This window comes from Ascaphus truei, chromosome 4, assembly GCF_040206685.1.
Source record: "Ascaphus truei isolate aAscTru1 chromosome 4, aAscTru1.hap1, whole genome shotgun sequence".
NCBI lineage: Eukaryota > Metazoa > Chordata > Amphibia > Anura > Ascaphidae > Ascaphus > Ascaphus truei.
The window spans coordinates 3,289,969-3,314,664 of NC_134486.1; the positions used below are offsets into that span (position 1 = coordinate 3,289,969).

The 24,696-nt window shown below is 54.1% G+C and overlaps 1 protein-coding gene across 5 annotated transcripts in view; it reads left to right on the plus strand.

Annotated features, from left to right (window-relative positions):
- LOC142492494 (multifunctional protein CAD-like) overlaps positions 1 to 24,696 on the plus strand; it is a 204,035-nt gene that overhangs the window by 59,421 nt on the left and 119,918 nt on the right. For all 5 annotated transcript variants that reach the window (XM_075595154.1, XM_075595157.1, XM_075595158.1 and 2 more), the window contains 5 exons: positions 1,457 to 1,590; positions 3,116 to 3,228; positions 7,782 to 8,032; positions 9,567 to 9,813; positions 20,868 to 20,966. In XM_075595154.1, coding sequence (XP_075451269.1) covers positions 1,457 to 1,590; positions 3,116 to 3,228; positions 7,782 to 8,032; positions 9,567 to 9,813; positions 20,868 to 20,966 — 844 coding nt within the window. The remainder of the gene's footprint in view (positions 1 to 1,456; positions 1,591 to 3,115; positions 3,229 to 7,781; positions 8,033 to 9,566; positions 9,814 to 20,867; positions 20,967 to 24,696) is intronic.

Sequence of the window (24,696 nt, forward strand, 5' to 3'; positions counted from 1 at the left end):
TTAACCCTGTCACTGCCATTACAACTCTTTGCCCCTAGGAGGCACTGACCACTTAACCCTGTCACGGCCATTAGTACACTTTGTCCCTAGGAGGGACTGACCCCTTAACCCTGTCACTGCCGTTAGTACACTTTGCCTCTAGGAGGGACTGACCCCTTAACCCCGTCACTGCCATTAGTACACTCTGCCCCTAGGAGGGACTGACCCCTTAACCCTGTCACTGCCATTAGTACACTCTGCCCCTAGGAGGGACTGACCCCTTAACCCCGTCACTGCCATTAGTACACTCTGCCCCTAGGAGGGACTGACCCCGTAACCCTGTCACTGCCATTAGTACACTTTGCCCCTAGGAGAGACTGACCCCTTAACCCTGTCACTGCCATTAGTACACTTTGCCCCTAGGAGGGACTGACTCCTTAACCCTGTCACTGCCATTAGTACACTTTGCCCCTAGGAGAGGCTGACCCCTTAACCCTGTCACTGCCATTAGTACACTTTGCCCCTAGGAGAGGCTGACCCCTTAACCCTGTCACTGCCATTAGTACACTTTGCCTCTAGGAGGGACTGACCCCTTAACCCTGTCACTGCCATTAGTGCACTTTGCCCCTGGAGGGACTAACCCCTTAACCCTGTCACTGCCATTAGTACACTTTGCCCCTAGGAGAGACTGATCCCTTAACCCTGTCACTGCCATTAGTACACTGTGCCCCTAGGAGAGACTGATCCCTTAACCCTGTCACTGCCATTAGTACACTTTGTCCCTAGGAGGGACTGACCCCTTAACCCTGTCACTGCCATTAGTACACTTTGCCCCTAGGAGAGACTGATCCCTTAACCCTGTCACTGCCATTAGTACACTTTGTCCCTAGGAGGGACTGACCCCTTAACCCTGTCACAGCCATTAGTACACTTTGCCTCTAGGAGGGACTGACCCCTTAACCCTGTCACTGCCATTAGTACACTTTGCCTCTAGGAGGGACTTACCCCTTAACCCCGTCACTGCCATTAGTACACTTTGCCCTTAGGAGAGGCTGACCCCTTAACCATGTCACTGCCATTAGTAAACTTTGCCCCTAGGAGGGACTGACCCCTTAACCATGCCACTGCCATTAGTACACTTTGCCCCTAGGAGGGACTGACCCCTTAACCATGTCACTGCCATTAGTACACTTTGCCCCTAGGAGAGACTGACCCCTTAACCCTGTCACTGTCATTAGTACACTTTGCCCCTAGGAGGGACTGAACCCTTAACCCTGTCACTGTCATTAGTACACTTTGCCCCTAGGTGGGACTGACCCTCTAACGGTCCTTAAGTAAACGACTGTTAATTTCCTTCTTTAGCTGCTTGGTGACTATCTCCCTTGGTTCTGACATCTCGATGGTTCTCTTGGGGCAGATAAAAAAATGACAGCCGGAGATACCTGTACTGATCACTGCTCCCCCTCCTCCTTCTCAGGAACTCTGTCACCAACTCCACCACGGCTAACTTCGAGCCCAGCCTGGATTACTGCGTCGTGAAGATGCCACGCTGGGACCTCAGCAAGTTCCTGCGGGTCAGCACCAAGATCGGGAGCTCCATGAAGAGCGTGGGTGAGTGAGGGGGGGGCGGGTGAGGTGAGGGCGGGTGAGGGGGGGCGGGTGAGTGAGGGCGGGAGAGGCGGGCCTCCCAGCACCCCCCTCTGCCTGCCTGCCTCCCAGCACCCCCCTCTGCCTGCCTGCCTCCCAGCACCCCCCTCTGCCTGCCTGCCTCCCAGCACCCCCCCTCTGCCTGCCTGCCTCCCAGCACCCCCCCCTCTGCCTGCCTGCCTCCCAGCACCCCCCTCTGCCTGCCTGCCTCCCAGCACCCCCCCTCTGCATGCCTGCCTCCCAGTACCCCCCTCTGCATGCCTGCCTCCCAGCACCCCCCATCTGCATGCCTGCCTCCCAGCACCCCCCCCCCCCCTCTGCATGCCTGCCTCCCAGCACCCCTCTCTGGCTGCCTGCCTCCCAGCACCCCCCCTCTGCATGCCTGCCGCCCAGCACCCCCCCTCTGCATGCCTGCCTCCCAGCACCCCCCCCTCTGCATGCCTGCCTCCCAGCACCCCCCCCCCCCTCTGCCTGCCTGCCTCCCAGCACCCCCCTCTGCCTGCCTGCCTCCCAGCACCCCCCCCCCCCCCTCTGCCTGCCTGGCTCCCAGCACCCCCCCTCTGCCTGCCTGCCTCCTAGCACCCCCCTCTGCCTGCCTGCCTCCCAGCACCCCCCCCCCCCTCTGCATGCCTGCCTCCCAGCACCCCCCCTCTGCCTGCCTGGCTCCCAGCACCCCCCCCCCCCTCTGCGTGCCTGCCTCCCAGCACCCCCCCTCTGCCTGCCTGGCTCCCAGCACCCCCCCCCCCCCCCCCCTCTGCGTGCCTGGCTCCCAGCACACCCCCCCCCCCCCTGCCTGCCTGGCTCCCAGCACCCCCCCCCCCCCCTGCCTTCCTGGCTCCCAACACCCCCCCCCTCTCCCCCTCTGCCTGCCTGGCTCCCAGCACCCCCCCCCTCTGTGTCCCAGTGCCCCCCCCCCCCCTGTGTCCCAGTGCCCCCCCTCTGTGTCCCAGTGCCCCCCCTGTGTTCCAGTGCCCCCCCCCCCTGTGTCCCAGTGCCCCCCCCCTGTGTCCCAGTGCCCCCCCTCTGTGTCCCAGTGCCCCCCCCCTGTGTTCCAGTGCCCCCCCCCCCTGTGTCCCAGTGCCCCCCCCTCTGTGTCCCAGTGCCCCCCCCCCCCTGTGTCCCAGTGCCCCCCCCTCTGTGTCCCAGTGCCCCCCCCCCCTGTGTCCCAGTGCCCCCCCCCGTGTCCCAGTGCCCCCCCCCCCCTGTGTCCCAGTGCCCCCCCCCCCCTGTGTCCCAGTGCCCCCCCTCTGTGTCCCAGTGCCCCCCCTGTGTTCCAGTGCCCCCCCCCCCTGTGTCCCAGTGCCCCCCCCTCTGTGTCCCAGTGCCCCCCCCCCCCTGTGTCCCAGTGCCCCCCCCTCTGTGTCCCAGTGCCCCCCCCCCTGTGTCCCAGTGCCCCCCCCCCGTGTCCCAGTGCCCCCCCCCCCCTGTGTCCCAGTGCCCCCCCCCCCCTGTGTCCCAGTGCAGCGGTTGATGCTGCTTCTCTCCCCAGGGGAGGTGATGTCCGTGGGGAGGAGCTTTGAGGAAGCGTTCCAGAAAGCCCTGCGCATGGTGGATGAGAACTGCGTGGGGTTCGATCACAGCGTGAAGCCGGCCTCCGATGATGTAAGTGCGGGAGAGGGGTCCCGAGGGCAAAGTGCACTAATAGCAGTGACAGGGTTAAGGGGTCAGCCCCTCCTAGGGGCAAAGTGTACTAATGGCAGTGACAGGGTTAAGGGGTCAGCCCCTCCTAGGGGCAAAGTGTACTAATGGCAGTGACAGGGTTAAGGGATCAGTCTCTCCTAGGGGCAAATTGTACTAATGGCAGTGACAGGGTTAAGGGATCAGTCTCTCCTAGGGGCAAATTGTACTAATGGCAGTGACAGGGTTAAGGGGGTCAGTCCCTCCTAGGGGCAAAGTGTACTAATGGCAGTGACATGGTTAATGGGTCAGTCCCTCCTAGGGGCAAAGTGTACTAATGGCAGTTACAGGGTTAAGGGGTCAGTCCCTCATAGGGGCAAAGTGTACTAATGGCAGTGACAGGGTTAAGGGGTCAGCTCCTCCTAGAGGCAAAGTGTACTAATGGCAGTGACATGGTTAATGGGTCAGTCCCTCCTAGGGGCAAAGTATACTAATGGCAGTGACATGGTTAAGGGGTCAGTCCCTCCTATGGGCAAAGTGTACTAATGGCAGTGACAGGGTTAAGGGGTCAGTCCCTCCTAGGGGCAAATTGTACTAATGGCAGTGACAGGGTTAAGGGATCAGTCTCTCCTAGGGGCAAATTGTACTAATGGCAGTGACAGGGTTAAGGGGTCAGTCCCTCCTAGGGGCAAAGTGTACTAATGGCAGTGACATGGTTAATGGGTCAGTCCCTCCTAGGGGCAAAGTGTACTAATGGCAGTTACAGGGTTAAGGGGTCAGTCCCTCATAGGGGCAAAGTGTACTAATGGCAGTGACAGGGTTAAGGGGTCAGCTCCTCCTAGAGGCAAAGTGTACTAATGGCAGTGACATGGTTAATGGGTCAGTCCCTCCTAGGGGCAAAGTGTACTAATGGCAGTGACATGGTTAAGGGGTCAGTCCCTCCTATGGGCAAAGTGTACTAATGGCAGTGACAGGGTTAAGGGGTCAGTCCCTCCTAGGGACAAAGTGTACTAATGGCAGTGACAGGGTTAAGGGGTCAGTCCCTCCTAGGGGCAAAGTGTACTAATGGCAGTGACAGGGTTAAGGGGGCAGTCCCTCCTAGGGGCAAAGTGTACTAATGGCAGTGACAGGGTTAAGGGGTCAGTCCCTCCTAGGGGCAAAGTGTACTAATGGCAGTGACAGGGTTAAGGGGTCAGTCCCTCCTAGGGGTGCAGTGTACTAATGGCAGTGACAGGGTTAATGGGTCAGTCCCTCCTGGGGGCAAAGTGTACTAATGGCAGTGACAGGGTTAAGGGGCCAGTCCCTCCTAGGGGCAAAGTGTACTAATGGCAGTGACAGGGTTAAGGGGTCAGTCCCTTCTATTGGCAAAGCGTACTAATGGCAGTGACAGGGTTAAGGGGTCAGTCCCTCCTAGGGGCGCAGTGTACTAATGGCAGTGACAGGGTTAAGGGGTCAGTCCCTCCTAGGGGCAAAGTGTACTAATGGCAGTGACAGGGTTAAGGGGTCAGTCTCTCCTAGGGGCAAAGTGTACTAATGGCAGTGACATGGTTAAGGGGTCAGTCTCTCCTAGGGTTAAGGGTCACCCCCTCCTAGGGGCAAAGTGTACTAATGGCAGTGACAGGGTTAAGGGGTCAGTCCCTCCTAGGGGCAAAGTGTACTAATGGCAGTGACATGGTTAAGGGGTCAGTCTCTCTTAGGGGCAAAGCGTACTAATGGCAGTGACATGGTTTATGGGTCAGTCTCTCCTAGGGGCAAAGTGCACTAATGGCAGTGACAGGGTTAAGGGGTCAGTCCCTCCTAGAGGCAAAGTGTACTAATGGCAGTGACAGGGTTAAGGGGTCAGTCCCTCCTAGGGGCAAAGTGTACTAATGGCAGTGACAGGGTTAAAGGGTCAGTCCCTCCTAGGGGTGCAGTGTACTAATGGCAGTGACATGGTTAAGGGGTCAGTCTCTCCTAGGGGCAGAGTGTACTAATGGCAGTGACATGGTTAAGGGGTCAGTCCCTCCAGGGGCAAAGTGTACTAATGGCAGTAACATGGTTAAGGGGTCAGTCCCTCCTAGGGGCGCAGTGTACTAATGGCAGTGACAGGGTTAAGGGGTCAGTCCCTCCTAGGGGCAAAGTGTACTAATGGCAGTGACAGGGTTAAGGGGTCAATCCCTCCTAGGGGCAAAGTGTATAATGTCAGTGACATGGTTAAGGGGTCAGTCCCTCCTAGGGGCAAAGTGTACTAATGGCAGTGACATGGTTTAGGGGTCAGTCCCTCCTAGGGGCAAAGTGTACTAATGGCAGTGACATGGTTTAGGGGTCAGTCTCTCCTAGGGGCAAAGTGTACTAATGGCAGTGACAGGGTTAAGGGGTCAGTCCCTCCTAGGGGCAACGTGTACTAATGGCAGTGACAGGTTAAGGGGTCAGTCCCTCCTAGGGGCAAAGTGTACTAATGGCTGTGACAGTTTAAGGGGTCAGTCTCTCCTAGGGGCAAAGTGTACTAATGGCAGTGACCGGGTTAAGGGGTCAGTCACCCTAGGGGCAAAGTGCACTAATGGCAGTGACATGGTTAAGGGGTCAGTCCCTCCTAGGGACAAAGTGTACTAATGGCAGTGACATGGTTAAGGGGTCAGTCCGTCCTAGGGGCAAAGTGTACTAATGGCAGTGACAGGGTTAAGGGGTCAGTCCCTCCTAGGGGCAGAGTGTACTAATGGCAGTGACAGGGTTAAGGGGTCAGTCCCTCCTAGGGGCAAAGTGTAGAAATGGCAGTGACAGGGTTAAGGAGTCAGTCCCTCCTAGAGGCAAAGTGTACTAATGGCAGTGACGGGGTTAAGGGTCAGTCCCTCCAGGGTCAAAGTGTACTAATGGCAGTGACATGATTAAGGGGTCAGTCCCTCCTAGGGGCGCAGTGTACTAATGGCAGTGACAGGGTTAAGGGGTCAGTCCCTCCTAGGGGCAAAGTGTACTAATGGCAGTGACAGGGTTAAGGGGTCAATCCCTCCTAGGGGCAAAGTGTATAATGTCAGTGACATGGTTAAGGGGTCAGTCCCTCCTAGGGGCAAAGTGTACTAATGGCAGTGACATGGTTTAGGGGTCAGTCCCTCCTAGGGGCAAAGTGTACTAATGGCAGTGACAGGGTTAAGTGGTCAGTCCTTCCTAGGGGCAACGTGTACTAATGGCAGTGACAGGTTAAGGGGTCAGTCCCTCCTAGGGGCAAAATGTACTAATGGCAGTGACAGGGTTAAGTGGTCAGTCCTTCCTAGGGGCAAAGTGTACTAATGGCAGTGACAGGGTTAAGGGGTCAGTCACCCTAGGGGCAAAGTGTGCTAGTGACAGGGTTAAGGGGTCAGTCCCTCCTAGGGACAAAGTGTACTAATGGCAGTGACATGGTTAAGGGGTCAGTCCGTCCTAGGGGCAAAGTGTACTAATGGCAGTGACAGGGTTAAGGGGTCAGTCTCTCCTAGGGGCAAAGTGTACTAATGGCAGTGACGGGGTTAAGGGGTCAGTCCGTCCTTGGGGCAAAGTGTACTAATGGCAGTGACAGGGTTAAGGGGTCAGTCTCTCTTAGGGGCAAAGCGTACTAATGGCAGTGACATGGTTTATGGGTCAGTCTCTCCTAGGGGCAAAGTGCACTAATGGCAGTGACATGGTTAAGGGGTCAGTCCCTCCTACGGGCAAAGTGTACTAATGGCAGTGACATGGTTAAGGGGTCAGTCCCTCCTAGGGGCAAAGCGTACCAATGGCAGTGACAGGGTTAAAGGGTCAGTCCCTCCTAGGGGCAAAGTGTACTAATGGCAGTGACAGGTTAAGGGGTCAGTCCCTCCTAGGGGCAAAGCGTACTAATGGCAGTGACAGGTTAAGGGGTCAGTCTCTCCTAGGGGCAAAGTGTACTAACGGCAGTGACATGGTTAAGGGGTCAGTCCCTCCTAGGGGCGCAGTGTACTAATGGCAGTGACAGGTTAAGGGGTCAGTCTCTCCTAGGGGCAAAGTGTACTAATGGCAGTGACAGGGTTAAGGGGTCAGTCCCTCCTAGGGGCAAAGTGTACTAATGGCAGTGACAGGTTAAGGGGTCAGTCCCTCCTAGGGGCAAAGTGTACTAATGGCAGTGACATGGTTAAGGGGTCAGTCTCTCCTAGGGGCGCAGTGTACTAATGGCAGTGACAGGTTAAGGGGTCAGTCCCTCCTAGGGGCAAAGCGTACTAATGGCAGTGACAGGTTAAGGGGTCAGTCTCTCCTAGGGGCAAAGTGTACTAACGGCAGTGACATGGTTAAGGGGTCAGTCCCTCCTAGGGGCGCAGTGTACTAATGGCAGTGACAGGTTAAGGGGTCAGTCTCTCCTAGGGGCAAAGTGTACTAATGGCAGTGACATGGTTAAGGGGTCAGTCCCTCCTAGGGGCAAAGTGTACTAATGGCAGTGACAGGGTTAAGGGGTCAGTCCCTCCTAGGGGCAAAGTGTACTAATGGCAGTGACAGGTTAAGGGGTCAGTCCCTCCTAGGGGCAAAGTGTACTAATGGCAGTGACAGGGTTAATGGGTCCCCCTTGTCTTGTGCAGGAGCTGGAGACCCCCACGGATAAGCGTATCTTCGTGCTGGCCGCCGCCCTGCGCGCCGGTTACACCATTGAGCGCCTGTACGAGCTGACCAAGATTGACCGCTGGTTCCTGCACAAGATGAAGAACATCACGGACCACCTGTCCACTCTGGAGGGTTACCACCAGGACGAGACCACCATGCCCCCCGAGGTCTTACTCCGGGCCAAGCAGCTGGGCTTCTCCGACAAGCAGATCGCACAGGCCGTGCAGAGGTAATGGTGTGCAGCCCCCCGCCGTCCCCTCCCCCCCACATCCCTTCTCTCTACTACACATTCCTTCCCCCCCCATTCCTTTGTTCTGCCCCCCCCCCACATTCCTTTGTTCTGCCCCCCCCCCACATTCCTTTGTTCTGCCCCCCCCTTCTCACCCCGCGGCTCCCCCCACATTCCTTTGTTCTGCCCCCCCCCCCACATTCCTTTGTTCTCCCCCCCCCCCCCCACATTCCTTTGTTCTTCCCCCCCCCTCCCTTCTCACCCCGCGGCTCCCCCCCACATGCCTTTGTTCTGCCCCCCCCCCCCCCACATTCCTTTGTTCTGCCCCCCCCACATTCCTTTGTTCTGCCCCCCCCTCCCTTCTCACCCCGCGGCTCCCCCCACATTCCTTTGTTCTGCCCCCCCCCCGTTCTCACCCCGCGGCTCCCCCCACATTCCTTTGTTCTGCCCCCCCCCCCCGTTCTCACCCCGCGGCTCCCCCCACATTCCTTTGTTCTGCCCCCCCCCCCCCCCCGTTCTCACCCCGCGGCTCCCCCCACATTCCTTTGTTCTGCCCCCCCCCCCTCCCTTTTCACCCCGCGGCTCCCCCCACATTCCTTTGTTCTGCCCCCCCCTCCCTTCTCACCCCGCGGCTCCCCCCCCTTCTCACCCCGCGCCCCCCCCACATTCCTTTGTTCTGCCCCCCCCCCCTCCCTTCTCACCCCGCGGCTCCCCCCACATTCCTTTGTTCTGCCCCCCCCTCCCTTCTCACCCCGCGGCTCCCCACACATTCCTTTGTTCTGCCCCCCCCCCCTTCTCACCCCGCGGCTCCCCCCACATTCCTTTGTTCTGCCCCCCCCCCTTCTCACCCCGCGGCTCCCCCACATTCCTTTGTTCTGCCCCCCCCTCCCTTCTCACCCCGCAGCTCCCCCCACATTCCTTTGTTTTGCCCCCCCCCCCACCCTTCTCACCCCGCGGCTCCCCCCACATTCCTTTGTTCTTCCTCCCCCCCTCCCTTCGCACCCCGCGGCTCCCCCCCACATTCCTTTGTTCTGCCCCCCCTCCCTTCTCACGCCGCGGCTCCCCCCACATTCCTTTGTTCTGCCCCCCCCACATTCCTTTGTTCTGCCGCCCCCCCACATTCCTTTGTTCTGACCACCCCCCTCCCTTCTCACCCCGCGGCTCCCCCCACATTCCTTTGTTCTGCCCCCCCCCCCCTTCTCACCCTGCGGCTCCCCCCACATTCCTTTGTTCTGCCCCCCCCCCCCCCTCCCTTCTCACCCCGCGGCTCCCCCCCATCCTTTCTCACCCCGCGGCTCCCCCCCCTTCCCTTCTCACCCCGCGGCTCCCCCCCTCCCTTCTCACCCCGCGGCTCCCCCCCCCCCTCCCTTCTCACCCTGCGGCTCCCCCCCCCTCCCTTCTCACCCTGCGGCTCCCCCCCGCTTCCCTTCTCACCCCGCGGCTCCCCCCCCCTTCCCTTCTCACCCCGCGGCTCCCCCCCCCTTCCTTCTCACCCCGCGGCTCCCCCCCCTTCTCACCCCACGGCTCCCCCCAGCACGGAGCTGGCGGTCAGGAAGATGCGCCAGGACCTGCGGATAGTGCCGATGGTGAAGCAGATTGACACGGTTGCCGCGGAGTGGCCGGCGCAGACCAATTACCTGTACCTGACATACAACGGTACCGAGCACGACCTGGATTTCCAGGAGCCGCACGTCATGGTGATCGGCTCCGGCGTTTACCGCATCGGCAGCAGCGTGGAGTTTGATTGGTGCGCCGTGGGCTGCATCCAGGAGCTGCGCAGGGTACGTGGCAGACCTCTACCACGGGGCGTAACTCGTGGCCCTTACCACACCTGCGTGTGTTAAACCCATCGCTGCTGGTATAAGAACCACCGCGCCCTCTGCTGTTGTCCCACGTGGGGGCAGTCAGTGCATTGTGGGGGGGGTGGGGCAGTCAGTGCATCGTGGGGGGGGGGGGGGGGGCAGTCAGTGTGAGTTGGATCAGACCAAACGTCTGCAGAGTATCTGTCCCCGTCCAAATTGTTTCCTATGTAGGTAGTGCATGCACAGAGAAAAATCACACTGACACCAAGTTCAGAATGATAATGCTTTCTTTATTGTTACAGCCCGCGTTTTCTTATATAGGGACTCGGGAGAGATTGTATGCAAAAAGGGCTGTCTTATCTAAGGATTGTGTGCAAATGCACATGTCAGTGTCTCATTGGTTCTTGTTAGGTCATGTCCTTGTATGGTCTTGTTATTGTAGTTTAGTGGACACATCAGCTTTGGGTGTAGTTCCGGGTTTGGGCGCCATCTTCCATACTTGATGGGAGGGGGAGCTGTGGTAGCCATTTTGAGTAAGGATCATAGTCATAGCAAGGTACACATTACAGATGAAGAAATAGGCATTTTATTCAATCCATCACAGTCCCCCCTTGAAATGTCTATTTCTGAGTCTGTCCCTAGATGTATACTAACTCATCCGTCCAGATGTGCCTGGGAACTCTTTTGTGCTGTACGTTAGACGAGTCATGGCTTGTCCATGACCCCCCTTGCCACAGACTTTGCACATAAGGAAGTCAGATGCTGTCCCTATGGGTTTATACTATTGTACTTAACTGGTAGGGACTGTAACGGGGTAAATGGACCATCTTCCGAGAGTGGAGTATTGGATGAATTATACCAAAACGTGACTGCCCCTTCATGTTGGGTGATAGCAATCTTTTGTGCCCCCCCCCCCCCCAAACCCAACAAGCAAAAGATATATATAATCATTTTCCTTCTGAGGTATCCTCGTTGGGAGCTGGAACCTTCTTGCAATGAGAGGCATGTATCCAGGTGTTCTTGCCAGCTAGTTTGACTGATGTCGCTGTGGTCAACAGAACTTGGAAAGGACCATCATATATGGGCTCTAGGGTGTGTTTCCTTACAAATTTCTTCACGAGTACCCAGTCTCCAGGCACGAGTCTATGAGTCCCGGTATCTAGATCTGGAATAGAAGAAAACACTCGACCATGTATATTGGTTAGTTCTTGCGCTAGGGCAGTTACATATTTGGTCAAAACATCAGACTGCATTTGTAACTGCTGTGGGGGCAGTACCAAACAGTATCTCAAATGGGGATAGAGCATGGTCCCCTCGTGGGGTGTATCGAACACTAAACAAAGCAATGGGTAGACTATCTGGCCAGGGCATATTTGTTTCCTGGGCCATTTTCAACATTCTAGTTTTCAGTGTGCCATTCATTCTTTCTACCTTTCCGCTACTCTGGGGACGGTATGGGGTGTGGAAAGCAAGGGTGGTCCCTAGCGCGGACCAAATTTCTTTAGCTAGCGTAGCAGTGAAAGCGGGGCCTTGGTCGCTTTCTATTACTTCAGGTACCCCATATCTACAAACCACCTCTGTCAGGAGTTTTTTTGCTGTTGTTTTCGCAGTGAGATTGGTGACAGGATAGGCTTCTGGCCATCCTGAAAACATATCTACAATTACTAACGCATATTCAAAACGGCCCGACTTTGGCATCTGAATATGGTCAATCTGGATACGCTGGAAAGGGTATAAGGGCCGTGCAAGGTGTTTCTGCGGTGGTTTTTCCACATACTTTAAACAGTCTACTTGCTTTCTTAACATGCTCCTCTCCCTCTCTCTCGGCCACTAGGTGGCAGGCTAAGACTCCTTTCTCTATCTTACTCGCCTGTGCTTCCATGTTTTACACTTTATGGGATCTTGAATTCGAGCTTTTTCACTCTTTCCCTCACTTTTCTTCTTTACTGGAAAAGTGTACGCTAACGCGGAAAAAACAGGAGTTCGGGCAGCTTAACGTCTAGGGGTTGTCGCCCAAGTACCTGTGGGCTATATTCTTTCTCTTTTACTCTCAACAATCCCCACCCGTCCTCATGAATTCCCAACATTAATCCACAAACACATTTTGGACATGACATACCACTTGATTACGAGAGAGAGGAAAAGGTTGTTCAGGAATTAGTCGGCAGAGTACCGCGCTGTTACCAACCGTAACGCGCACCTCAACACCCCTCCCTCCGCAACGCGCACACCGCGCTGTTGATTTGGATCAGAACAATCGTCTGCATAGTATCTGTCCCCGTCCAGATTATATATATATATATATATATATATATATATATATATATATATATATATATATATATATAGTGCATGCACTGAGAAGATATCACGCTGACACACAGGAGTTCAGAATGATAATGTCTGACTTTATTCCTACAGACCACGTTTATATAGAGGCTGCATTGGGGGATTGTATGCAAAAGGAGCTCTCTCAGGTCTAAAGGTTGTGTGTAAATACACATGTCAGTATCTCATTGGTTCTTGTTGGGTCTTTTCCTTGTATGGTCTTGTTGTTGCAGTTTATGGTCCTGTTATTGCAGGTTTTTGGACACATCAGCATTTGAGGGGAATTCCTCGGTGCCATCTTCCTTACTTGATGGGAGGGGTAGCTGCGGTAGCCATTTTGAGTAAGGAATCATAGCAAAGTATTACAAATGAAGAAATAGGCATTTTATCCAATCCATCACAGTCCCCCCTAGAAATGTCTATTTCTGAGTCTGTCCCTAGATGTGTCCTAACTCATCTGTCCAGATGTGCCTGGGAACTCTTTTGTGCTGTACGTTAGACGAGTCATGGCTTGTCCATGACCCCCCTTGCCACAGACTTTGCACATATGGAAGTCAGATGCTTTCCCTATGGGTTTATACTATTGTACTTAACTGGGAGGGACTGTAACGGGGTAAATGGACCATCTTCCGAGAGTGGAGTATTGGATGAATTATACCAAAACGTGACTGCCCCTTCATGTTGGGTGATAGCAATCTTTTGTGCCCCCCCCCCCCCCCAAACCCAACAAGCAAAAGATATATATATAATCATTTTCCTTCTGAGGTATCCTCGTTGGGAGCTGGAACCTTCTTGCAATGAGAGGCGTGTATCCAGGTGTTCTTGCCAGCTAGTTTGACTGATGTGGCTGTGGTCAACAGAACTTGGAAAGGACCATCATATATGGGCTCTAGGGAGTGTTTCCTTACAAATTTTACTGGGAGGGACTGTAACGGAGTAAATGGACCATCTTCCAAGAGTGGAGTATTATTATCTGACTGCAGAAAAAGGGTAGGAGTGCTATTGTCAACAGCTTTGGTCATGAACTTTTTAAAACATGGGAGAACACAGCAGACAATAATCACAAACAAAACAGAAATAATAACTATTGCGATACCTATTTGGGCAAGAATCTTTTGCCATCCTGTCTTTCCTTGTTAGACCATTTTGTGGTCGGTATCCCCAATTTGTTCCCGTGTTCCATCCTACTACTCCCCAGTAATCACATTCCTTTCCCCAGTACGAATCCGTTACACATATATAAGTAGACCTGAAACCGACATTGCTGTATCGATTATATTGCCAATGTGTTGAGGGGCAGCGGACTACATTACAATAATCAAAGGAGAAGGTATCTACATGAGTATTGGATGAATTATACCAAAACGTGACTACCCCTTCATGTTGGGTGATAGGAATCTTTTGTGCCCCCCCCTAGACCAAACAAGCAAAAGATATATAGCATCATTTTCCTTCTGAGGTGTCCTCGTTGGGAGCTGGAACCTTCTTGTCAGCTAGTTTGACTGATGTCGCTGTGGTCAACAGAACTTGGAAAGGACCATCATATCTGGGCTCTAGGGAGTGTTTCCTTACAAATTTCTTCACTAGCACCCAGTCTCCGGGCACGAGTTTATGAGTCCCGGTATCTAGATCTGGATCTGGAATAGAAGAAAACACTCGACCATGCATATTGGTTAGTTCTTGCGTTAGGGCAGTTACATATTGGGTCAAAACATCAGACTGCATTTGTAACTGCTGTGGGTAGTAACAACCAAGTTTGGGGGCAGTACCAAACAGTATCTCAAATGGGGATAGAAATGTTCCCCTCGTGGGGTGTATCGAACACTGAACAAAGCAATGGGTAGACTATCTGGCCAGGGCATATTTGTTTCCTGGGCCATTTTCAACATTCTAGTTTTCAGTGTGCCATTCATTCTTTCTACCTTTCCGCTACTCTGGGGATGGTATGGGGTGTGGAAAGCAAGGGTGGTCCCTAGCGCGGACCAAATTTCTTTAGCTAACGTAGCAGTGAAAGCGGGGCCTTGGTCGCTTTCTATTACTTCAGGTACCCCATATCTACAAACCACCTCTGTCAGGAGTTTTTTTGCTGTTGTTTTCGCAGTGAGATTGGTGACAGGATAGGCTTCTGGCCATCCTGAAAACATATCTACAATTACTAACGCATATTCAAAACGGCCCGACTTTGGCATCTGAATATGGTCAATCTGGATACGCTGGAAAGGGTATAAGGGCCTTGCAAGGTGTTTCTGCGGTGGTTTTTCCACACGTCCTGGGTTACACTTTGCACAAATTGTACATGATTTGCAGAAATTACTAGTCATTCGGGTAATTCCAGGCGCCACATAGTATTTGTCGATCAGTGCATTCATAAGAGTCTTTGAGAGATGTGCTGCTCCATGTGCCCATTGTAACACAGCATGATACAGTGTCCGTGGCAGACAAAGTTTATTTTTGTACTCGTAAATTCCTTCTTGGGGTGATGCACCTCTTTTCTTCCAGCTTTCCTTTTCTTCCTTTGTTGCAGATTCTTGCAACTTCTTCAGATATTCTTGATTTACTGGGAGGTTCTGCATTAACGGAACCATCCTTGTCGTGCCGACTCGATCTTCCACTTCTCATATCCCGCTGGCAGCTTGTTTTGCAGCAGCATCCGCCAGATGGTTTCCTCTGGCTTCTTCTGTGTTCAGTTTCCCATAGGCTTTACCTTCAGGATGGCCACATGGCTTGGAAGGAGTAGGGCATCCATCAGAGCTTGTATGGCTGAGCAGTGTTTCACTGGTGTTCCTGCTGCTGTCAGAAATCCCCTGGTTTGCCAAATGACGCCAAAATCGTGTGCTACACCAAAGGCATATCTAGAGTCAGTGTAGATATTCGCCGTTTGTCCTTCTGCCAGTTTACACACTGCAGTGAGAGCTTGTAGTTCGGCCTCTTGTGCGGATGCTGTTGACGGTAGTGTGCTTGCCAGTAGGACCACAGAGTCTGTGGTGACAGCATAACCCGTATGGTAGGTGCCTTGTTGATCAGCATATCGAGAACCATCCACAAACAGGATTAGATCTGGGTTCTGTATCGGCTTTTCACTCACCGTGGGCAGATGAGCTGTTTCTAGCTTCATGAGTTCGAAGCAATCATGGGGTAGGTCGACTCCAGCTGTGCTTTGTTCTTGTTCGTGTCCCTGCACATCTCCCCCCTCGGGAAGTGGAAGAAGGGTGGAGGGGTTAAGCACTTGGCACCTTAGAAGGGTGACATTGTCTGGAATGAGAAGCGAGCATTGCAACCTGAGGTGTCTGGCAGCGGACAGATATTTTGGCTGTGTCTGATTAAGAATAGCAGCAATGTCATGTGGTGCCAGGAGAATGAGGTCATGCCCTAGAACGATATCCGAAGTTTTATCCCGCAGTGCTTGAGCAGCAAAGACAGCACGAGGACAGGACGGTCCACCACGAGCCACAGCGTCGAGACGGCTGGAGTAATAACCAATAGGTCGACATCGGCCAGCGTGTGGCTGCGTTAACACTCCAGTTGCATGTCCATTTCGTTCTGATACGAAAAGCTTAAAGGGTAAATCATAGTCTGGGAGGCCCAAGGCAGGGGCAGAGGATATTACCTGTTTGAGAACAGTGAAATTCTTGGAAGCCTCTGGGGTCATCTGGAAGAAATTTGTTGTTAAAACATCGTACAATGGTTGCATCTTTTACTGCTTGAGGATCTTGAACCATTCTATACTCATCAGGTTCACCCTTCGCGGTGCGTTTCTTCACAGGGAAAAGAGGGGTATTGCAGTTTACGGGGAAGCGGGGCCCCTTGTTTGAGCTGTACAACAATGGGTGGTACCCTTAGGTGCCCGATATCCTCAGGGCCTGTGGACCATAATTTGGACGGGATCCTATCCATGACAGCGGGCGGTATACTGGCAGCTGAGGGTTTGTCCGCTAATGCCAAAAGTATTGGAAGGGAACAAAGGGCAGAGACATCTGACTCCCAGAGCGGGGAGGTTACATCAATGGTGCCGTCCTCTGAGAATATTATGGAGGCCTGTAACCTGGACAAAACATCAGCGCCAAGCAGATTAAGCGGGCAAGTGGAGGAAACTACAAATCGTGCAAATAGTTCAGGGTAGGGACCTATCTGTAGGGGTCGTGTTAATGGGCTAGAGCGCGGTGTGCCATCTACCCCCACACATAAAACATCAATATCAGACAAATAGGAAGGGTCAGGTATGTCTGCAGCTCTAATTACGCTCCTGGCTGCACCTGTGTCTACCAGGAAGGGGGTGAGGTGACATACATTATTGGGGCGCCTTCTACCTGCTTGGGCGTCTGCCCATATAACCTTGGGCAGCGGTCGGGTACTGGGGGGTGTCTGGGGTTAGTATTCCAGGTCATGTTTGCCTCCTGTGCAACGGCCTGTGACTCACTATCTGAGTCAAAACTACCGGGCGTACTGTAGTGGACACTGCTGCTGGGTGTGTGTGCTATTGTTGTGTCAGGGTAGACTTGAATCCCTACCGCTGGGGCAGTGATTGTTTGGGGTGAAAGGGCTGGCATCAGGGGCATTAGGGGCACAGTCGGGGTGTAATAGGAACCATCCGCCTGCATCACAGGATATAGTTGTGCTACATAAACAGTTAAAATTGGTTTGTCATTCGTGGGCGGGGTAGTGGGTTGTATAGGTGGGGGTGCTGCTGGAGCTGGGAACGAAGGTAACAAAGGAGTGAGTATAGATAAATCAGTCACACCGTGGCGCTGCACACCACAATTAAAACAATTTTCCCTGCATTGGGGGTTTTGGGTGCCACACCTTAAACATGTCCAGGGGGGTGAGTCAGCACCAACATAGGGTGGGGTTTGGTCATTTTCAGGGGGGTTTCTTGTACAGTCACCACAAGGGTAATAAAGAAATACAACCTTCCCTCCCTTTTCTATCTCCTGCTCGGTCCATTTTTCTCTGGACAGCCTTGGCAACATTAAACCAGGCTTCTGCTATCTTCAGCAGGTTGTTATCACTCAAAATTCCTCTCTTTTCTTTCAATATCTTTCGACACATTTCTGGTTGTAACCTGCCTTCTGCTGCAGTAATACTACATACTTTAAACAGCCTACTTGCTTTGTTTTTCACTTGTTATTATATTAACTTCTGTCCTGGCAATGATAAAATAAATGCAGCGGGACCCTTCTGTCCCTCAACAGAATTCTTTTGACTCATATTAACGTAAGGTATGTTTCCCTGTGGGATTCAAAAACACACAAGACGGTGCTCACTGAGCTTCTCACTCCCACAGAAAAAGACCCCTCTTCCTAGTTGCTATTAGAACAGAAGGAAAAAGAATATTTTCTGGTTTTAAAAGACCCATTCGTGTGGCCAGTACGAACAAACCCTTTAAAAATAAATCTTTACCAGGGCTACTCCCATTCTTTTCCGTTCTGTTCTCTCTCTCTCCGCCACTAGGTGGCAGGCTAAGACTCCTTTCCCTGTCTTACTTGCCTGTGCTCAAATGTTAAAGCTGCACTTTTTTTTTTTTTTTTTCTCTACACTGCAATTACTATCAAAAAATGCCCTGCTTTTTTTTTCTTTTTTCCCTTCACTTATAACACTTTCTTTCCCTTCCAAATAATATACACAGTATCTAATTGTATCCCAATTTCTGCATATAAACCTTTCATAAAAATAACCCTCAATACTTACTTTCACAACACAATCATATGCCTTGATTATCTATCAGCAAATTCACTTGCCTATTTTTTTCCTATTCACTTTCTTTCTTTCTTACTGCAAAGCGTTCCTTAACGCGGAAAAAAACAGGAGTTCGGGCAGTTTAACGTCTAGGGGTTATCGCCCAAGCACCTATGGGCTATCTCTTCTACTCTCAACAATCCCCACCCGTCCTCATGAATTCTCAACACTAATACACAAACACATTTTGGACATAACATACAACTTGATTACGAGAGAGAGAGAAAGGTTGTTCAGGGATCAATCGGCAGGATTCCGCGCAGTTACCAACCGTAACGCGCCTTTAACACCCTTCCCTCTGCAACGCGCCAACCACGCAGTCACTCCAGGGATCATGTGTTCCTCTCTGAACCGACTATACCTTACTCCCCCTTTACCCCTCCTTCCACCAAGTTTACAACGTACAATGACAAGACCCCTAGTCAGCCGGCAAAAATCCCACTCCACTCTGGGCTCCCACTTGCGGCACTGACATATATACAACATGTAAACATATACCGGGTGACAGATAGTCTAGGTAACAGGTTTGAGTTTAAAACGGGCTCTGGGCAAGATATCTACCTGTCTTTAGGTGACCTTCGGAGAGCCGTATCAGACACAGAAATAGACCAACAGCGGAGACAGTGCGTATCGGTAGATAATAAATGTTATCTTACCGTACTCCAGAGGTGATCAGTCTCCTGCCGCGTCCGCCCTTGGTCCACCCCGGTCCCTCTGCGCACGGCTGTCTGTTGGTTCACAACCCAGGGCCCCACGTTAGAGCGCCAGCTGATTTGGATCAGAACAATCGTCTGCAGAGTATCTGTCCCCGTCCAGATTATTTTCCCTATATATATATATATATATATATATACTATATATATATATATATATAGTGCATGCACTGAGAAGATATCACGCTGACACACAGGAGTTCAGAATGATAATGTCTGACTTTATTCCTACAGACCACGTTCATATATAGAGGCTGCATTGGGGGATTGTATGCAAAAGGAGCTCTCTCAGGTCTAAAGGTTGTGTGTAAATACACATGTCAGTATCTCATTGGTTCTTGTTGGGTCTTTTCCTTGTATGGTCTTGTTGTTGCAGTTTATGGTCCTGTTATTGCAGGTTTTTGGACACATCAGCATTTGAGGGGAATTCCTCAGTGCCATCTTCCTTACTTGAAGGGAGGGGTAGCTGCGGTAGCCATTTTGAGTAAGGAATCATAATAAAGTATTACAAATGAAGAAATAGGCATTTTATCCAATCCATCACACTGTCACTACCGGGATAATTGTGTTCCTCTCTGTCCGACTTTCCCTTACTTCCCCATTCCCCTCCTTCCACCAAGTTTATAACGTACAATGACAAGACCCCTAGTCGGCTGGCAAAAATCCCACTCTACTTCGGGCTCCCACTTGCGGCACCGACTAACATAACACGTATAAACATATAAACATATACCGGGTGACAGATAGTCTAGGTAACAGGTTCGAGATAAAACAGGCTCCGGGCAAGATATCTACCTGTCTTTAGGTGACCTTCGGAGAGCCGTATGAGACACAGAAATAGACCAACAGCGGAGACAGTGCGTATCGGTAGATAATAAATGTTATCTTACCATACTCCAGAGGTGATCAGTCTCCTGCCGCGTCCGCATTTGGTCCACCTCGGTCCCTCTGTTCGTGGCTGTCTGTTGGTTCACAACCCGGAGCCCCACATTGGGCGCCAGATGAGTTGGATCAGACCAAACGTCTGCAGAGTATCTGTCCCCGTCCAAATTGGTTTCCTATGTAGGTAGTGCATGCACGAGAAAAATCACACTGACACAAAGTTCAGAATGATAATGCTTCCTTTATTGCTACAGCCTGCGTTTTTTTATATAGGGGCACAGGAGAGAGATTGTATGCAGAAGGAGCTGTCTAAGGTCTAAAGGTTGTGTGCAAATGCATATGTCAGTGTCTCATTGGTTCTTGTTAGGTCATGTCCTTGTATGGTCTTGTTATTGTAGTTTATGGTCTTGTTATTGTAGTTTATGGTCTTGTTATTGTAGTTTTAGTGGACACATCAGCTTTTGGGTTGGGCGCCATCTTCCATACTTGATGGGAGGGGGAGCTGTTGTAGCCATTTTGAGTAAGGATCATAGGCATAGCACATTACAGATGAAGAAATAGGCATTTTATTCAATCCATCACAAGTGCATCATGGGGGGGGGCAGTCAGTGCATCATGGGGGGGGGCAGTCAGTGCATCGTGGGGGGGGGGGCAGTCAGTGCATTGTGGGGGGGGGGGCAGTCAGTGCATCATGGGGGGGCCAGTCAGTGCATCGTGGGGGGGCCAGTCAGTGCATCGTGGGGGGGCAGTCAGTGCATCGTGGGGGGGCCAGTCAGTGCATCGTGGGGGTGGCAGTCAGTGCATCGTGGGGGTGGCAGTCAGTGCATCGTGGGGGTGGCAGTCAGTGCATCGTGGGGGTGGCAGTCAGTGCATCGTGGGGGTGGCAGTCAGTGCATCGTGGGGGGTGCAGTCAGTGCATCATGGGGGGGGCAGTCAGTGCATCATGGGGGGGAGGGCAGCCAGTGTATTGTGAAGGGGAGGATAGGGGAGGGCAGTCGGTGCATCTTGGGGGGGATAGGGGAGGGCAGTCGGTGCATCATCGGGGGAGGGGGCGTCTGGTTGAGCATTTGATTGATTTGTCTTAATTCTCGCTTTACTTCTCTCATTGTCCTCTCTCACTCTCTCTCTCTCTCACTCTCTCACTCTCTCTCACTCTCTCACTCTCTCACTCTCTCTCTCTCACTCTCTCACTCTCTCTCTCGTGCTGCTTTCCCTTCTGTCTTCTCTCTCCTCTCTCTGTGCTTTTTCTCTCTGCTCTCCCTCTCTTTTCCTCTCTGTGCTCTCTCTGCTCTCCCTCTCTTTTTCTCTCTGTGCTCTCTCTGCTCTCCCTCTCTCCTCCTACCCCCCCCCCCGCTCTCTCGCCCGCGCTCTCCACAGATGGGGTATAAAACAATCATGGTGAATTACAACCCAGAGACGGTCAGCACGGATTACGATATGTGTGACCGCCTGTACTTCGATGAGATCTCCTTCGAGGTGAGTGTCCCCGACACAGGCTCAGACCGTCTGCTGTCCTATAGTGTCCCCGACGCAGGCTCAGACCGTCTGTGCTGTCCTATAGTGTCCCCGACGCAGTCTCCGACCATCTGCTGTCCTATAGTGTCCCCGACGCAGGCTCAGACCGTCTGCTGTCCTATAGTGTCCCCGACACAGGCTCAGACCGTCTGCTGTCCTATAGTGTCCCCGGCTCAGACTGTCTGCTGTCCTATAGTGTCCCCAACGCAGGCTCAGACCGTCTGCTGTCCTATAGTGTCCCCGGCTCAGACCGTCTGCTGTCCTATAGTGTCCCCGACACAGGCTCCTACCGTCTGCTGTCCTATAGTGTCCCCGGCTCAGACCGTCTGCTGTCCTATAGTGTCCCCGACACAGGCTCATACCTTCTGCTGTCCTATAGTGTCCCCGACACAGGCTCAGACTGTCTGCTGTCCTATAGTGTCCCCAACGCAGGCTCAGACCGTCTGCTGTCCTATAGTGTCCCCGACACAGGCTCAGACTGTCTGCTGTCCTATAGTGTCCCCGACGCAGGCTCAGACTGTCTGCTGTCCTATAGTGTCCCCGACGCAGGCTTAGACCGTCTGCTGTCCTATAGTGTCCCCGACACAGGCTCAGACCGTCTGTTGTCCTATAGTGTCCCCGACGCAGGCTCAGACTGTCTGCTGTCCTATAGTGTCCCCGACGCAGGCTCAGACTGTCTGCTGTCCTATAGTGTCCCCGACGCAGGCTCAGACTGTCTGCTGTCCTATAGTGTCCCCGACGCAGGCTCAGACTGTCTGCTGTCCTATAGTGTCCCCGACGCAGGCTCTGACTGTCTGCTGTCCTATAGTGTCCCCGACGCAGGCTCAGACTGTCTGCTGTCCTATAGTGTCCCCGACACAGGCTCATACCGTCTGCTGTCCTATAGTGTCCCCGACACAGGCTCAGACTGTCTGCTGTCCTATAGTGTCCCCGACGCAGGCTTAGACCGTCTGCTGTCCTATAGTGTCCCCGAAGCAGGCACAGACCGTCTGCTGTCCTATAGTGTCCCCGACGCAGGCTCAGACTGTCTGCTGTCCTATAGTGTCCCCGGCTCAGACCGTCTGCTGTCCTATAGTGTCCCCGACACAGGCTCATACCGTCTGCTGTCCTATAGTGTCCCCGACACAGGCTCAGACTGTCTGCTGTCCTATAGTGTCCCCGACACAGGCACAGACTATCTGCTGTCATATAGTGTCCCCGACACAGGCTTAGACCGTCTGCTGTCCTATAGTGTCCCCGACACAGGCTCAGACAGTCTGCTGTCCTATAGTGTCCCCGACGCAGGCTTAGACCGTCTGCTGTCCTATAGTGTCCCCGACACAGGGACAGACCGTCTGCTGTCCTATAGTGTCCCCGACGCAGGCTCAGACTGTCTGCTGTCCTATAGTGTCCCCGACGCAGGCTTAGACCGTCTGCTGTCCTATAGTGTCCCCGACGCAGGCACAGACCGTCTGCTGTCCTATAGTGTCCCCGACGCAGGCTCAGACTGTCTGCTGTCCTATAGTGTCCCCGGCTCAGACCGTCTGCTGTTCTATAGTGTCCCCGACACAGGCTCATACCGTCTGCTGTCCTATAGTGTCCCCGACACAGGCTCAGACTGTCTGCTGTCCTATAGTGTCCCCGACGCAGGCTCAGACTGTCTGCTGTCCTATAGTGTCCCCGACGCAGGCACAGACCGTCTGCTGTCCTATAGTGTCCCCGACGCAGGCTCAGACCGTCTGCTGTCCTATAGTGTCCCCGACGCAGGCTCAGACCGTCTGCTGTCCTATAGTGTCCCCGACGCAGGCTCATACCGTCTGCTGTCCTATAGTGTCCCCGGCTCAGACTGTCTGCTGTCCTATAGTGTCCCCGACGCAGGCTCAGACTGTCTGCTGTCCTATAGTGTCCCCGACGCAGGCTTAGACCGTCTGCTGTCCTATAGTGTCCCCGATGCAGGCTCAGACCATCTGCTGTCCTATAGTGTCCCCGACGCAGGCTCAGACTGTCTGCTGTCCTATAGTGTCCCCGGCTCAGACCGTCTGTTGTCCTATAGTGTCCCCGACACAGGCTCATACCGTCTGCTGTTCTATAGTGTCCCCGACGCAGGCTCAGACTGTCTGCTGTCCTATAGTGTCCCCGACACAGGCTCAGACTGTCTGCTGTCCTATAGTGTCCCCGACACAGGCTCAGACTGTCTGCTGTCCTATAGTGTCCCCGACACAGGCTCATACCGTCTGCTGTCCTATAGTGTCCCCGACACAGGCTCAGACTGTCTGCTGTCCTATAGTGTCCCCGACGCAGGCTCAGACTGTCTGCTGTCCTATAGTGTCCCCGACACAGGCTCAGACCGTCTGCTGTCCTATAGTGTCCCCGGCTCAGACCGTCTGCTGTCCTATAGTGTCCCCGACGCAGGCTCAGACCGTCTGCTGTCCTATAGTGTCCCCGACGCAGGCTCAGACTGTCTGCTGTCCTATAGTGTCCCCGACGCAGGCTCAGACCTGGCGCTCACTGTCGGGTGGAGGCGGCCCCTGTAACGCTCTGCGCGCTCCCCCCTGTCCCAGGTGGGGGCCCCTGTAACGCTCTGCACGCCTCCCCCTGTCCCCCTGTCCCAGGTGGGGGCCCCTGTAACGCTCTGCGCGCCTCCCCCTGTCCCCTTTCCCAGGTGGGGTTCCCTGTATCAGTCTGCGCGCCTCCCCCTGTCCCCCTTTCCCAGGTGGGGGCCCCTGTAACGCTCTGCGCACTTCCCCCTGTCCCCCTTTCCCAGGTGGGGGCCCCTGTAACGCTCTGCGCACTTCCCCCTGTCCCCCTTTCCCAGGTGGGGGCCCCTGTAACGCTCTGCGCGCCTCCCCCTGTCCCCCTTTCCCAGGTGGGGGCCCCTGTAATGCTCTGCGCGCTCCCCCCTGTCCCCCTTTCCCAGGTGGGGGCCCCTGTAACGCTCTGCGCGCTCCCCCCTGTCCCCCTTTCCCAGGTGGGGGCCCCTGTAACGCTCTGCGCACTTCCCCCTGTCCCCCTTTCCCAGGTGGGGGCCCCTGTAACGCTCTGCGCGCTCCCCCCTGTCCCCCTTTCCCAGGTGGGGGCCCCTGTAACGCTCTGCGCGCCTCCCCCTGTCCCCCTTTCCCAGGTGGGGGCCCCTGTAACGCTCTGCGCACTTCCCCCTGTTCCCCTTTCCCAGGTGGGGGCCCCTATAACGCTCTGCGCACTACCCCCTTTCCCAGGTGGGGGCCCCTGTAACGCTCTGCGCGCTCCCCCTGTTCCCCTTTCCCAGGTGGGGGCACCTGTAACGCTCTGCGCACTTCCCCCTTTCCCAGGTGGGGTCCCCTGTAACAGTCTGCGCGCCTCCCCCTGTCCCCCTTTCCCAGGTGGGGGCCCCTGTAACGCTCTGCGCACTTCCCCCTTTCCCAGGTGGGGGCCCCTTTAACAGTCTGTGCGCCTCCCCCTGTCCCCCTTTCCCAGGTGGGGGCCCCTGTAACGCTCTGCGCGCTCCCCCCTGCCCCCCTTTCCCAGGTTGGGGCCCCTGTAACGCTCTGCGCGCTCCCCCTGTCCCCCTTTCCCAGGTGGGGGCCCCTGTAACGCTCTGCGCGCCTCCCCCTGTCCCTCTTTCCCAGGTGGGGGCTCCTGTAACGCTCTGCGCGCCTCCCCCTGTCCCCCTTTCCCAGGTGGGGGCCCCTGTAAAGCTCTGCCCGCCTCCCCCTGTCCCCCTTTCCCAGGTGGG